At 41.8% G+C, this 16,493-nt stretch overlaps 1 protein-coding gene across 2 annotated transcripts in view; it reads left to right on the top strand.

Moving 5' to 3' along the window:
* LOC146833769 (dimethylaniline monooxygenase [N-oxide-forming] 2-like) overlaps positions 1–16,493 on the top strand; it is a 274,031-nt gene that overhangs the window by 180,125 nt on the left and 77,413 nt on the right. For both annotated transcript variants that reach the window (XM_085601638.1, XM_085601637.1), the window contains exon 5: positions 15,979–16,121. In XM_085601638.1, the coding sequence (XP_085457764.1) occupies positions 15,979–16,121 (143 nt within the window). The remainder of the gene's footprint in view (positions 1–15,978; positions 16,122–16,493) is intronic.

The raw sequence follows: 16,493 nt of genomic DNA, 5'->3' as shown, positions 1-16,493 counted from the left end.
AGTGTAATTACATGACACCCAGGAGGCTAGATGGGTAGGTCGAAATGTGACTAGCGTGGATAGTGGGTTTTCTTTCACATTTCGATGGGCGGGTTCTTTTTTTGTGGGGTGGGAATGGGGGGGGTGTGGGAAGGGTTCGCAGCAGGAAAAAGAGCTGTAGCAGAAGGTACAGATAGTAAGAAATTAGGAGATTTGTTATTGAGTAAACCGGAAATTTACTCTAGAAATAGAAACAGCAATAGAAACTAGTAAATGTAAGATCCTGTAAGTCAACGCTAATGGAATTCTTAATAAACGTAAATATGGCGCTCTCATTAGATGGCTGACCTCGTTTAACCCCCAAGTCTTGTTTCTCCAAGAGACACATTTAAAATCCAATTCCCCCAAAGTATTTTTACCCAGGGTCTTTTCTGATGTATTTTTTGCGTCCGCAGGCCTCGCTATGAGAGGAGTTGCTATCTACTTTTCTAAAAAACGACCCTGGGAATTTGTACAAGTTCGCAGGAATCCACAGGGGAGTTGGATATGGGTGGAAACTAAATTAAAGGTGAAGATTTTAAACTTTGTAAACTATTATGGTCCTGGCTCGGACGATACCTCAGAGTTGGTTAAAATTAATGTGCTCTTGAGGGGAACCCCCGGGCAGATTATTATAGGTGGCGATTTTAATTTTATACAGGATTTAAGAAAGGACGCCTCAAACAAAAATAAAAAAACAATTAAAACCTAACACAAAAAAAAATTGTGGATGGCATTAAACAAGAATCCCAATTAATAGATCCCTGGCGAAATATAAATCCCGACAAGAACTCTTTTACTTGCTACTCGTACTGTTTTCAAACTGCTTCCCGAATTGATTTTTTTTCTTGCATCAATATCCCTTTGGGCTTTAAAGGCAGACATCGGTAGCAACTCATTTTCTGATCATGCGTATATAGGGCTCAAACTCGTACTTGGTGGGGGAGCAGAGACCAGCCCAGGTGGCAGCTGGACCGCCTCCTTCTCCAGGACCAAGATTGGGTTAAGAGCTTTATAGAGTGGATCTCCGAATATTTTAAGATCAATGATAGTACAGCAGAACCCTTTTCTGTATGGGGTGAGTTCAAGGCTGCAGCTCGCGGACAAATAATTTCCTATTCGGCTGCTCAATCTAGCGCTCGGCGGCTTAAAATAGCAGAATTACAAGCAGTGGTCGAAGAGGAGTACGCTCACCAGATCCAGCTGCATCCTCATCATCTCGAGCAGGCTAGAAAGGCTCTGAGGGATTTTTTTGTTTTAGAGGAGATCTGTAGTTCCCAGCTGTATCAACAAAGGGTCTAGGAAGATAGCCAGCTGGTTGGTAAGCTATTGGCCAATTCTACAAGAAAAAAACAAGAAGCAGCTATAATATCAAAAGTGATAGACCCTAAAACCGGATTAGAAGTTGCTAATGGTGAGGAGATCCCACAGACCTTTTTAGAGCATTTCCAGCAACTTTACACTACCGAATATTCAGTAGGGGAGGAGTCTATCCAGGAATATTTTACAAATGTGAATATCCCAAGAATCTCTGACAGCCAGATCAATCAGCTTGGATCTGATGTGGAATCCATCGAGATTTTGGAATCCATCAAAGCAACAGCCGGGGCAACAAGCATGTGGGGAGGATGGCTTCCCCATCGAATTTTATAAAACCTTTTCAAAATAATTAATTTCGCCTCTGACAAAATTATTTAATTATATTAAAAAGGGTGGTCAGGTGCCCTCTTTTTTTTAAAGAGGCAATAATTGTGTCCTTCATAAAGAAAGATAAAATTCCTATGGATGCCAGGCCTATTAGTCTCCTAAGTTCAGACTACAAGATATTAATGAAGGTATGGGCTGGGCGCTTTTTATTTGCCACACAGGAGACAATCCACAAAGACCAGACCGGTTTTATAGCAGGAAGATTTATGGCAGCTAATACCGAGTTCTTAATACAGGCCTTGGATTATTTTAACATCAATTCTATTCCGGCCTGTATTATGATGGTCGATGCGGAGAAAGAATTTGACTTGGTAAATTGGAAAACCTTGTTCTTTGCCCTCAGTCAATTTGGTTTCCCTCTCCAGGTCATTACTATGCTACGCAACATCTGGGGCCTCGGCTCAGGTAGTAATCAATATGAAACGGGCGGGCATGGTAAAAATAAACCGGGGGACAAGACAAGGTTGCCCGGTTTCGCCATTGCTTTTTACCTTTTTTATAGAACCGTTGGTAATCAAAATACGAAATAGTGCTGCTATTAAACCTCCAATCTCTGGTATGGCAAAGTTGAAACTTTTTGCAGATGACATTATTTTATACTTGAAGCACAGCAAAGATAATTTGGAAATGGTATTGAGCGAATTTAGGAATTTCGAGTTAATAGGGGGCTACAAAATAAACTCTAATAAAACTGAAGTTTTGGCCCTCAACACAGATTTAAACTTTTCTCCATCTTGTCTGAGGGCTCAAGCTGCAAAGTCAGACCCAATTATATATCTGGGGATGTATGTGTCCAACCAATACCAACAACTATATAAACTGAATTATTTAAGGATAAAAGAAAAAATTAAGAGACTTTTAGAACAGTGGCTTTTACTCCATTTAATGAAAAAATAACTGTTGTTGATTTTTTTTTTTTCTTACGACCTTTGGTCAAAGAAATGCCCACCTATCTCCAGGATACGAAAGACGTCCTGAGATTACTACCCGACATCTCTTTTGATATTGAGACAGATTTGTTGGTAAGCTTTGATGTTGAATCACTGTACACCTGTATTCCACAGGAAGAGACATTAGAAGCCATACGAGGGCTTCTAGATGCAATAGATATGGACACTATAACGCCGGTGCACTTTATCATGGAGTGTGCCAGATTGGCCATGATGGAGAACTTTTTTAGATTTGAAGAGATTTTGTATCTTCAAATCTCAGGTACATCAATGGGCAGTATTTTTGCGCCTAGCCTGGCCAATCTTTATGTCCATCTCTTCGAACAAAACAGTGTACTCAACCATGACAATCCCTACCATGATCAGATATTGTTATGGAAGAGATATATAGACAACATTTTTGTCATCTGGCATGGTTCAGCTGCTACACTTTTGGAATTCCATACATGGTTGAACACTCAAAATAGTTTTTTGAGATTCACTGTTGACTATGACAAAAAGAGACTGCCCTTTTTAGACATTATAATCTGTCCTAGGCAAGGTAGACTCTGGAGTGAGCTGTACAAAAAGCCGATGGCAAAAAACTCGCTACTTAAATTTGACAGTCATCATCCAAAGTCTCTCCGGGAAAATCTGCCTGTAGGGCAGTTTTTGCGCATACGGAGAAACTGTGCAGACAGAGAGACTTTTGAACATAATGCCAAAATACTATCCAAACAACTATATGAGAAGAAATATCCCAAACATTTGGTGAGACAGGCTTGGAAAAGAGCCTTTAACAACAATTGTGATGCTCTCCTTGAACCCCCTGTACTGAAACCTCCGCTTTCAAGAATAATTTTTGTTAACACCTTTAGCACTTTATTGAATAAAGTGCAAAAAATTGTGCGCAAACATTGGCGTACTCTTAATGTTGGTAAGGCGAACATTGAAACTCCACTCTTTTCTTTTAAAAGAGGGACTAGTTTACCGGACAGTCTAGTGCATACAAGACCTAAGATCCATACAGGGATTACGACGAATACACTGTGGGATCTCCCTCCAGTACAAGGACACTTTCCTTGCGGATCTTGCACAGCGTGCCCCCAAACACAACACACCAAAATAGTGGATATTGGGACAGGTACACCGTGGGTCCTCAAGAAGCACACTAATTGCAATACTGAAAAAGTCATCTACCTGATTACGTGCCCTTGTTCCCTTCGCTATGTAGGGATGACGACACGTAAAGTTAAAGTTCGTATCAACGAACATAAAAATACCATCAGACGAAATAAACTGGCAACTAGACTCACGAATCATTTCGTGACTTCGAGACATAAACCTGATGACTTACGCTGGATAGTATTGGAACATCCTTTTATTCCACCACACGTTGCAGATGTAACAAAGTTCTTGCTCATGAAAGAACAGAAATGGGTGTACAAACTTAAAAGTGATCGATGTGGGCTGAATGACGAGATACCTTGGGTGTCATTATAACGAAGTCTCATGTCAGAAAATTTCCATAATAATACATGAGGTTGTGTTGTATGGGAATTTCTTCGGTATACATGATAACATCCAGTCAACAAGATTCTCATAGTGTGAAATATCTCTTGCCAAGATCAAGACACTATTTTCAGGTGGCTTTGTATATTTCATGACTACCTTTCCGCTATGTTTGACAGTGTCTACACATCCAGAGAAACAATAATAATAATTTTTATATCACGCTCTCTGTATAGACATCACAAACACAACAAGGAAGTTCTCGATATGTTGGCAACATATATGTTACTCACTTCTGGAATCTTGGTATCGTTTTACCTAGGAATTCTTTTTAATAATGGTATTCATGAAGATACGAAGAAAGAGAAACGTTTCCTCATATTGTATTGAGTGATGCCATAAAACTACAGAATGTGTGATTCATTGTGTTCGTTGAGAACTACAAAGAATATCACGTGACGCTTACTTATTTTTTGCCATTGGTTTTTAACGGTGTGACGTTAAGATATAACATTGATTGAGAGAGGACAACCACTATGATCAGAAGATGCCAATTCTGATCTGGGTTGTTTTGTCATCCCTTTTTACATATAGAGCGGTGCCTCACGTCCTGAGCGGATGCCAGGTGAGGTGAGGCGCGCACCCGCACAAAGCCGGGTAAGTGCTTTGGACTAATGCATAAAACTTTTGGTTTTTAAACGAATGTTTGTTTCTGACACACTAGGTGGTGTCTTGATACATTTAGAGTATCACTTTTGAACCATTTAACCCACTGTTACAATGATCATTGTGAATGTTTTGAAATCTATATATTACGTTTATGTGAGTCTTTCTATTTTTCACTAGGTACTATACCAGTACTACTGTCTGTATTTTTCCAAATTGGATCCACAGATATACTCAGGTTGTATGGTTCCATCAACCTTGATTTTATTGTTTGATTTATTTTTTGCACATTGAAGCACTTATTTTCTCGCAGTAGCTAATTAAACAAATGTCCTGACGAAAGCCGGGATTTCAATGTCCAAGGGCTGAAACATGTAGACCAATACATCTTACAGTTATTTGTTAAAACTGTATAGACACTGCTTTTACTTTGACTCCAAGACAGCGCTGAAGAAAGATTTTTGTGTCTTGTTAGTCAATTATAAAATCACCAATGTTTGCACATTTCTACACTAGCACTGCAACCATCACCCCGAAAGCACATTCTGGCTTTTTCCACATAAGTGAAGCCTTTGCTGCTTTTTTTACTGAACCATATCTCTCAATTTTCTAATGAGGGTTAGGGTCATTAAGAGTTCGCAGATGATGAAGCAAGCCACTTCGGTGGGTGATGGGATCTCATTCACTTTTCTTTACGACTCCTATTCTTACATTTGTAATGGTCATTGTTTGTGTTGTTGTGGGTTATATTCATTTCTAGACCTCCAGTTTTTACTTGTATTTTGTATTAGTGTGGGGATTTAAAACTGTTGAGGTCTTTAAAAATTATCCCTAGTACCCCCCTCTTTTTTGATGGAATTTTTGATGTTTTACTCCATTTAACCTTGGTGGGAAGAGTTTCAGTAATTAAAATGTCCATACTTCCGCTACTTATCTTTCTTCTTATTAATGTTCCGATAAAAATAAATGTGTCTTTTTTCAAAGAAATGGAAACTCTGATTAGAGAGTTCGGTTGGGGAAAGAAAGTCGCAAGGGTTAAATTGACAGCATTACAATTATCGACTCCACAAGGGGGTTTAGCTTTACCTCACTTAAGAACTTACTATGAGGCCGCATTTTTAGCTCTATTGGCGGGCTTGTTGGGATCTAAGTCCATCAAAGATGGCTTCCTTATTGACAAAATGACACAGGAAACAGGATCTCAAACCCGAGTGTTTTCAAAAACTTCCAAACTCCCAAAAAACCCAGATATAAGACCTTGAAGGATTACTCTTTTAGACTCCAGTCCTTCTTTAAAAAGTCGGGCTCCCCCGGTTTACAGTACCTGAGACTGGGAGAATGTACTCGTCTCGGCCTCCAGATTCGATTAAGCCATATGAATAATTGGGAAGGATGCGGGCTAGGGGAGTTAAGATATTTTTTTATTCAAAATAGGGTGATCTCCTGGCAGGAGGTAGTGTTAAGGGCTGGGAGTCCAAGGAAACCTAATTTTTTTGAATTCCTACAAATTGTCCATTTAAAAAAAATATACCAATGGCATTATTGATACTCCTAATACACTTGTGGTAGCTCGCTATGGGGCTAAAGTAAACGGGGTAGGGAATTGGTATCGTTTGCAACATGATCAGGGTCAACTACCCTTGATAGCGAACCATTTGGAAAAAATAGTTCGCGAAACACAATGTATTTTTTCCATAAAAGAATGGGAAGCCCTATGCCACATAGGAAGTAAATCGCTGCGTGCAGCAAACTTCAAAAGGATGACCTTCCTAACCCAATGGATGGCCTCCTTTACTCTGGAAGGACTGGAAAAAAGATACCCGGATGCCGAAAATAGGTGCTTCCAATGCCAGGCGGATGAAGAGGGGGGTTGGCATCATATTTTTTTTTTACATGTCCAAGGTTGAGGCCTTTTTGGGAGGCAATTTTTCTTGATTTAGATCAGGCAATTGGGAAGAAAATTGAACCTGAGGCTGAGGCTGCTCTGTTTGGATTATGTAGAAATAGAACGATTTTAACAGAGGACGAGGCAGTTTTTCTCTTTATTTCTTGTACTGTAGCCCGTTCTCTAATTCTTCAAAATTGGAAATCTAGGGATCTTCCTACCCATGCGAAATGGTTTAATAAAATGAAAAGGACACCGGATTTTGAAGAAGCTTATGCAAGACGGGTGGGAGCTACTAGGAAATTTACTAAAAAGTGGAAGTTTTTAAATAACGTACAAAATCTAAGGAGAGATAACATTATTCGCCTTTGATAATAGTTTACATGTCAAATTATTTCTTTTTTTGGTATGGTTTGGACGAATTGGAACCACTCTTGTTAAGTAGTCCAACACTTGTATATTGCTATTCAGCAGTTTAGTATAAAATGTACTAGCACTTTTTCTTCTATTGCACTTTATTGCACTTTTTGCACATTGCTATATTGCAACTATTACTGATTTTATATTAATTATCTGCTATAGAAGAAGCTATCCTATCAATGTTAACATGGTTTTTATGCTTGCTCTGATTGCAATATGTATATCCTGTTCTTAATGCTCTGCTCAATAAATAATTTGTAAAAATAAAACAATCTTTGAAAGATAACTCCAAAGGTGGGAGAACTGTGAGGCCTGCACACTTACTTAGTCCAGACTGAGCTAGTGATAGACGCATACCTCTTCCCTTGGTGCAGACTGTGCCTTTGTGAGGAGGCAGCAAAGGCTGTACATTGAGCCGTGACAGGTTACAAACATAGCCAATCACTATGCAGTAGGTGTTGAAAATACTTCAAGGCTCGGAAGACTGCCATGAGGTCTTTCCAGTTTGATGACTTGAGACTCTACAGGAATGACCGCTTGAAAAGACCCTGGGCCAGATTTACAAGAAATTACACATCTCTGCATTTTAGCAGCTATGTGTCAGTTCAATTGCGTCATGCAAAAAAACCCTTGCGCCACCATGGATCCGTCGCATTTATGATGCGGCGTACCGTGGTGCAAGGATTGACAGATGCGTTGCGCATCAGTTGGCGTAAAGGTAACGCATTGCTGGAGTCATGTCGCAAGTGCGACGCAACTCCAGCAATGCTCAGGAATGCCTATTCCTATTGTGCAGCGTCACTCCTTACGCCTGCTTCAAGCAGGCGTAAGGTTTTGACGCAGTAGCGTCGTAGAATTGACGCAGTGAAATCTTGTAGCTTTCACAGCGCCACTTTTATGAGGCTTTCTTGCATCGGAATGCCCACCCTGCATACATTATACCTGACGAAGGTATAATGTTACGCAGGACTTTACAACTTGATGCATCTCCCTAGATGCGTCACGTTGTAAATGTGTTGCTAGTAGAGCCAGGGGGCTTAGGTTGTTCAGGATGGCCCTCTCTACCTGTAGCCAAGCCGGTGTGTAGCCGGTAGGGGGTGATATCCAGTAAGACCCTTGTTTTGCCAGAAAAGCTAGTTGGAATATTCTGAAGTCTGCTAGGTTTACTCCTCCTTGGTTTTTCCCTAGTCTTAGTTTTGTTATGCTTATCCGTGCTTTCTTCCCTCGCCATAGGAATTTAGAGATCAGGATATCTACTTTGCGGTGAAAGTCATCTGTGAGTAGGAGTGGGAGTATGCTAATCAGGTAGTTAATCATTGGGGTGATCATCATTTTGATAGTTTCAATTCTGCCACACCACGTTATGAATTTTGGAGACCAGGACTCCAGAAGTTTCCTAATCTTTTCTAGCAGTAGTTTCTCATTGTGAGTTAGTGTGTCCATTAGGTCACTCCCAAAATGTATACCTAGATATTTGATAAACCCTGTTTGCCAGGCTAGGCCTGACCCCCCAGAATATCTCTAGTGCAGTGAATATTTAGTGGTTTGCACTCTGATTTGTCCCGGTTTAGCTTGTACCCTGAGTGCTCGGCGTATTCTGCTATGGTATCTATCAGGACCTCGATTGAAGCCTTCGGTTGTTCCGTTACTATTAGTATGTCATCATCATATGCGGCATGTTTTATCTCAACGCCATTAATATCGATCCCTTTTATGATCGTGTTTAGCTAGATGTCTCGGATCAGGGGTTCCAGTGCCAGCAAAAATAGCGAGGGGGGAAAGTGGGCAACCCTGTCTTGTACCCCGTTGTAGTGTAAAGGGTTCAGAGAGTGACCCATTAATGACAATACGGGCTGTTGGGTCCCCATACAGGGCCATCACCATCCGTATATATCCTTCCCCTAAGTTGAAAGATTACATGCAGCGTTCCAGGAAGGCCCAGGAAACCCTATCAAAGTTCTTCTCGGCATCTAGGGTAATACCTACTGCCGGCTCTGATTTTGTGGCCGTATGTGGCAGAGAAGTCGGGTATTGTCGTTAGACATACGAGTGCGTAGGAATCCCATCTGAGAGTTGCTTATTAGGTTGGGTAGGGCAGAATTGAGATTGACTGCCAAAATGTTAGCGTATATTTTGCAGTCCACATTAATGAGGGATATGGGTCTGTAGTTTTTTGGTGACAATTGGCCTTCCTTTGGGATGACTATTATGTTGGCTTCCGACATGGATTGGGACACAGTCCCTCTAGATGCACAGTGGTTAAAGAGCTGCTTCATGGTAGGTTTCAGCTGTACTAAGAAGGTCTTGTAGACAGCGGCTGTGAAACCATCCAGCCCGGGGGCTTTATCTTTCATTGATTTGACCGCCATTTCGATTTTGTTATCGCTAATTTCTTGACCTAATCTAAGTGTATCCTCGCGGCTTAGCTGTGGTAGCCCGAGTCTGTTGAGGTATGTTGTGCATTCCTCTGAGTCCGGGGTCTGATCATTTTTGTAGAGTTCTTGATAGAACCCTTGAAAGGTCTTGAGGATGTATTTGTGTCTTGTGTGGGTTTTGTTGTTTGAGTCTGTGATGGACGAGACGGTAAACTGGTCTCAATTGCACTACTAAAAATAGACAGGAAACTGGAGCATAGCATCAAGGGCACTAAGATGGAGTACCTCTGGGCCAATAGTAAGATTCTGTATAAGGGGGAATGCCTAGTCTTCGACACATGGATTGAGAAAGGTATCTACCACCCTCACCAATTAGAAGACGGTGCATACCCCGTTACTTTCGCCGACCTCAAATTTAGGCACAACCTAACCGCCATTGAATTCTATAACCTTTTGAAAACCAGAACGGCCTTGACCAAAACCAAACTATCCACCGCACATCCGTCAATCTCCCGGTATGTGGCAAACATTAATAAATTAGGACACCAGGTCTCACACCTCTACAAACTCCTACGCCCAAAATCCTCTAAACTTAATGACAAGACAATTAACTATTGGGAAAAACAAACTAAAACCACACTTAACGAACGAGAACGGGCCACACAATCGGCCTCTGCCTCACGCAATAAAATCTCCCCAGTGCTCTCACAAACAACATTTGGGCTACTCCATAAGGCTTTTTGGACCCCTGCACGCTTATTCTCACTAGGTCTCAGGGAGGATGCATTATGCTGGAACTGTACCAAGGAAAAGGGGGACTTAGCACATCTTATCTACCAATGCCCAACACTTAAAACATTCTGGGAGAAAATCTTTGGTTTTATAAATAAGTTGCTGGGCTGCACGGTAACAAATGAATTTTCCTCCCTCTCCACCACATTTATGTCCGTAGAACTAAGATCAGATCACGATAAGGACCTACTAGATCTGCTGCTGACCGCAGCAGTGAAAATGGTCCTAGCCAATTGGAAGGACACAAGTAAGACCTCATACAAAGGCTGGTTCAACTGGATTGCGCATCTCAGAGGTGCGGACAACATTGCACTGCAGAACTCACCCTGAAGACCAGCCTCCAGAGGGATGTGGAAATCACTCGACACATACCTAGACTTTTACAAACCCCCATGAAAACAAGACATGCCGGCGAAACATACCCTAGTCCCCCTTATCTAACGACAACTGAATGTAACGGAGCGCAACTATTATGGCCTCACGGGTCTGTATGCGAGCCAACATGCTTCCCAATTTCTTCACAAGTAAGCTAGTCGTATGTCAGTTTGATAAGCGATCATAGGATTTATAACTATCAGAGCCTGTCTCCTGTCTTTTTCTGTCACCCTTTCTCTTCTTTTCAGTAAATAACTTTATGTTGGGTTAGCTAAGTAAATGTGTCATAGTGCCTCAGGGCACTGTTGTATAAACTGCGATTAGCTAACCTTAACAGAAATGCTAATGTTTTTGCATAAAAATAAATAAAACAATTTTGAAATAAAAAAAAGTAAATGTGTTGCAATGTGGCGCTTTTTTTACGACACAAAAGTGACATAATGGTGGCGTAAAAGTGTCGCAAGGGGCTTGTAAATCTGCCCTCATGTCTTTTTTAGCACTGTTGCTCACCAATCCAGACAACTGGCAAGCATTGTTAGGACCACTGGAGATTCTGGCTGCATTCTCACTCCCTTGGATAGAATATAAGCATCCAACCACCAAAGAAGACTGTCCTTGACCTCTGAATTTAGAGAAACCATCTGGTCCAAGGAGGTCCAAGGAGTCAATTGTTGATCACCACCAACAGTTGAGATGCCACAGGAGAGGACATAGATGAAGTTGTGCCCATTGAACTGTATGAACACTTGCTGCCATGTGGCCTTGGTTTTTTATCCATAAACTGGAAAGAACCTCTACCTTGGAAAAGAGTTTGAACACTGAAGATTGCAGACAAATAAGTCTGTTCTCAGGTAGAAAGACTTTCCCAAGATCTGTCATGAAATTAGCCCAATGGAAGGAGAGAGCTGGAACTTTGGAATGTTGAGCAGGAGACCCCAAACGATATATGGATAGTTGTTCTTCTCTACTCCCAGAACAGGAGGGTTTGGACGATGTTTGAGGCATGCAGCAACCAATTGTCGAGATAAGGAAAGACCGGGATCCCTAACACATGTAGATGTGCCACTACTGACGCATGTTATTGAACACTCTTGGGGCCGACTTCAGGCCATTCGAGAGGACATTTAACTACCAATGTTGATTTTCCTCTGCATACTTCAAGTACTTGTTATAACACTTGGTATGCGGAATATGTAGAAAAGCATCAATGAGATCCAACATTATTGAGAAATGATTGGCAGATATTAAAGGTATAATCCTCTGCAGAGTTTCTTACTTGAATTTGATGTTCTGGATGAAATTGTTGATGTTCTTTAAGTCAATCACTAGGTGATAGTCCAGAGATGATTTTGGGGCTAGAGAGATTATAGAATATGCTCCCTGACCTGATTCTTCCTTGGAGATTGGGAAAATCGCCCCCTTTTTCTGACGAGTTGATACTCCCTTTAGTAAAGCCTCCCTTTTGGCTGGATCCTAAGTGAGCGGAGTATGAATAGTCACAGCAGGAATCAGGTCCGACAATAATTCAATGAGGTACCCTTGCTGACAACTTGTAAAATCCAACGAACCATTGTTATTTTTTCCCATTGTAATAAGAATCTTTTAATTCATCCTCCAACATTTAATGGCTAGTGCTTCATCATGGCATAGTAATGAGCGCTGATTCTTAGTGCTTGCATCATGTGTGTTTCTTGTATGATTTGAAGGATGATGATTTACTCCGAAAAGTCGAGGACTGATCCTCGCCCTGTTTCCTCTTTGAAGGTTAACAAAAGAGAATTTAGGCTTTGAAGAACTTGAACCTCTGGATGACTCGTGTTGGAAAGATGAAGAATGCATCCTTTAAAAGAAAATTCTGTGGAATTTATCCCTAGATTTAGCACCAAATAATCTGAAACCCTCAGAAGGCATTTGTAGCACTGTCGCCCACTGAGCCGTATCAGTGTTCTAGTCTTTGAGGTACATATTCCTTCTGGCAGCTATGGCAGCTCCTCCCACAGGTGCTGCCGATCTGACCACGTCAAATGAAATATCTGATTGAAATTCTATATGGTGCTCCATGTCCCCCAATCAAGGAAGGCAATGCAAATTACCTGGATTGCAGTAAACCGATTCTTAAAATCTGAGATGCACCCTAAATTCCAGCTCTCATAGCTACACAAATACCAGAAAATACTTTTTTCAATGCAGAGTCCAACTTTTCATCTGATGGGTCTTTCACTATATTTTCACTGCCATGGATGAAGGACCCACCAGATTCAACACCATGAAATCAATGTGCATTGTCTGACAACATACTGTCCATATTTACCAGAGGTTAGAGCTTGCCAATAAACCTTGTTAATATGATTCTATCAGGATCCTTCCGTTCCTAATTACCACTTTCATAATGAATTTATTTATTGGTAAAACTTTAGTATATGGCTTTTGAAATTGTCTTAACAGAGATTTTTCAGAGGTTCCTGTCTTTTTCAAAGGAAGAAAATTGCAATTCTCTCTGATAGGAGCTAACGCGCCTGTTCACATGTCATTTGTAATGTACTTTCCCTATAAATCAGAGGAAATAGGGGATTTGTCAGCACTTTATAAATCCCCAGTATCAGAGAGGTCACTTCCACTTTCTTTTTCTGGCTGGGAGCATCATCCATACATGCAGCCAGTTAGCAAATCATTTTTTCGAATCCTCTCCTCCTCCCTCCCATGTCTTTGGCATTTAGGGGAAGGAGGCCGATCATGTGATCTTGATGAGGAAGAAGGGGATGAAGAAACATACCTCCCTTTAGCAGAATGCTTGCCCATCAATGTACACTCAGCTAGTGACAAAAAAGCTAACCACATACTAAAACTTTCCCAGAGTTACTTGTTAGCTGCAAAAACGCTTACCTGCACTTTAAATACTGGAAGAAAAGGCATGTTGGCCCTGCATGGCCGAATCAAAGGACACACATGCACAGTTGAGCCCATTTTGACTGCACATGTGTGAGTAAGCCATCAACGCACATGAGCGAAAAGCAGGAAGCTCCTCCAATGGTTTCCACAGACCATGGAAGGAAGTCTTGATATTTCAATGTCCCTAGTCTCAAGCAGGCGGGGACAAGACAGCGCCACCAGGAGAAAAGAAGCTTCGGAGAACCTTCTTTCTCAAGATGCACCTACAAAGGAGGCCAGTATCCACCAAACCCAGCAAGGGAGGTACCAAGCCCCTCAAAGTGTCTAAGCCAAGAAGGGACATCCTGCTCCCTCATTCCAGTCACAGGAAAACAAAACAGGAGGAGTCTGGACACCCAGGTTGGGTGAGTGGGGCTAGTGTTCTAGGATCTTCCTGCTTTGATCCTGTCATAAGGTGACATCACCTCATTTGTAATGACTGTGATGAGGACAAGGGACATAGGGGTAATGCTTCTGTCATAGAGCCCACCCCAGCCAATCCTAACTCTGCTTTCATGCTCTATATTACAACACATAGCTTGAAAGTAGCATTGAGGTTAGCTGGGCAGGCCAACCCAGTGCTCCCTTTGAGTACTAGAGGGCTGGGTCTCTGTTCCCATGGCCCTCTGGCACAGCGCGGGTTCAGAGGGCTAATATACTTATTTCAGGCTGGCCTTTTTTGAGGGATTAGTCAGTCTGACATTCGTACTTCATTTGGCAAACTTCCAAACTGTCAGTTAAAGGCCTTTCCCACCACACTGAAAACTCATATTAAAATGTGGATCTTCAATACATAAAGTGTGTGATAGTTCATAGTGGGGAGAGGCACTGCCCTAACACGCCTACGGAGGAGCCGCCTCTTCCACATCATCTTGCTTCTCCTTTCCAACTCTACCTCTTCAATCTGCTTCCCAACTCTCTGCATCTCCGAATTAAATCCTCAAGTTACCCTTCCCCCATTCCTTTATCTGCCTGAGGAGTAATGCCTGCTACTACTCATGTTCTCCCCTACCTCCACCCCATCGCAACTCCCATCCCAACTCAGTAAGATAACTTCTGAGCATGCTTGAACCTGATCTCCAGGACCTACTTTGGTCACTCCTGTAACAGTGTGAAACCATTTCTGATCTTCTGCCCAATTTTCTGGTCACTTATTCAAGCTGTCACAACTCTAGTTTGGGATTCTGACTTGCAGCTTGGTCACTCAATGCACGTGGCCTTATAAGATGAACTTTGTGCTTCACAAATGGCAAATTAGAATAGAATTGTTTAGAATAGATAAAGAGAAAGATGATAGAGCGAGCGTGAGAGAGAAAGAGAGAGAAAAGGATCAGGTGGCTCCCCAATGCCATTTTTAGGTCTTGCCTGACCCAGCGCATGCGCTGGTCTGGCGAGACTTATTGAGAAGGCTCCAAAAAGTGCTACCAGGCCAGCCTAGAGCTACAGTGCATGTGCGCGGGCGCGCGCGCCACTTTTACCGCGATTACTTTCACGTTTGATCGCGATCACTTTCACTTTTGCGGCCGCTTGGCATAGCCAATAGGTCTTGCTTTTGGGACCTTATAGGTGTTTAGTTATGCAACTGTTGCATGGCTGAACACTAAGGTCCCATAGGCGAGACCTATTGGCTATACCAATGCTTGTTTCATTTTATAGCAGGATCACACCTATGGTAAATAAAACATTGTCTAAGCCAATAGTGTAGTGTTGGCTGCCGGCCTTTTGGCTTTGTCAATGCTGGGGTTGTTTATGCACAACATTGTTGTTTGGAAAGCTGTTGGACTACATGACTCGAAAAAAAGAAAGCCAAAAGCGATTTTAGTTAGTCTCAAAAAGCACATATTGCCTAAATTGGCTCTGAGGGGTACTATGGTGTGGATTTGCTCCTTGTGAAAGAGCAGGATGCCATCACTTACAGTGAAGTCAGCCAATAGCTGAAGTGGGCAAACTCATTGCTTGACCTTGTATGCTTTGGTGGGTGGAAGTAAAATGTGAATGACACAATAACAGACCAATTTATGAAGAGGGCACCTAAAAGCTCTCACAAGTAAGTGAATTATACATTAAATTATATTAAAACAAAAAGGTCTTGCCTGGTGCGAAACCTGTTGATGAAGGCAACACTATTTTGTGTGCATCTGTCTCCCTTCCAATAAATACACCCACTGCAATTAACTTCATGTTATGCATATTTATTAAGTGCTAGATAACAGTATGAATTGCATCTTCTTGCAAACAAACTGTTCACGTTTCTTCCTCTCATTTCCCGATACAGTATCTGATATGTGACAAAAATTATCAAATCACATCTAATTGCAGATTATTTTCTTTAGCTAAGTGTTCATTTTCCTCTATATTTTTGGCCCCACAGGTATCAAAAGGTTCCAGGGCAAGTACTTCCACAGCCGAGAATACAAGCATCCCGAGGGGTTCCAAGGGAAGAGGGTGCTCGTGGTGGGGGTCGGCAACAGTGGAGTGGACATCGCTACAGAGATCAGTCGCGTGGCTGCAAAGGTATGCAGCATTTGGATGGGGCCTTGAAAAGGATGCACCAATCGCGACTAATGTCAGTCTCAGAAAATACAACCGGTGTTCCTGGAATCAATCAGCGACTGGCTGACTTTTGAGAATTTATGTTCAAGTTAAGAAGCGAGATGGGCAGGCTGGCATGCACAGAAAAGAGAAAAGAGATTGCTGACTGCACTCATGCAGGAAGCAGGGAGTATTGAAACATGGCTGACGTCAGGGGATTCGAATGCATTTCCCTATCAATAATAATCTGATTGAATAGCTTTCAGCAGTCACTGGGATTTGGTCATCCCTGGCAATGTCGTTACCTTGTCCCGAGTTCTAGGAGCTGAAATAGTCCTTTGACTCCGCCTTACC

Source organism: Triturus cristatus, chromosome 4_2, assembly GCF_964204655.1.
Source record: "Triturus cristatus chromosome 4_2, aTriCri1.1, whole genome shotgun sequence".
In the NCBI taxonomy this organism is placed as follows: Eukaryota; Metazoa; Chordata; class Amphibia; order Caudata; family Salamandridae; genus Triturus; species Triturus cristatus.
The sequence above is the reverse complement of the archived record's forward strand: the minus strand, read 5'-3'. Positions and strand labels throughout refer to the sequence as shown.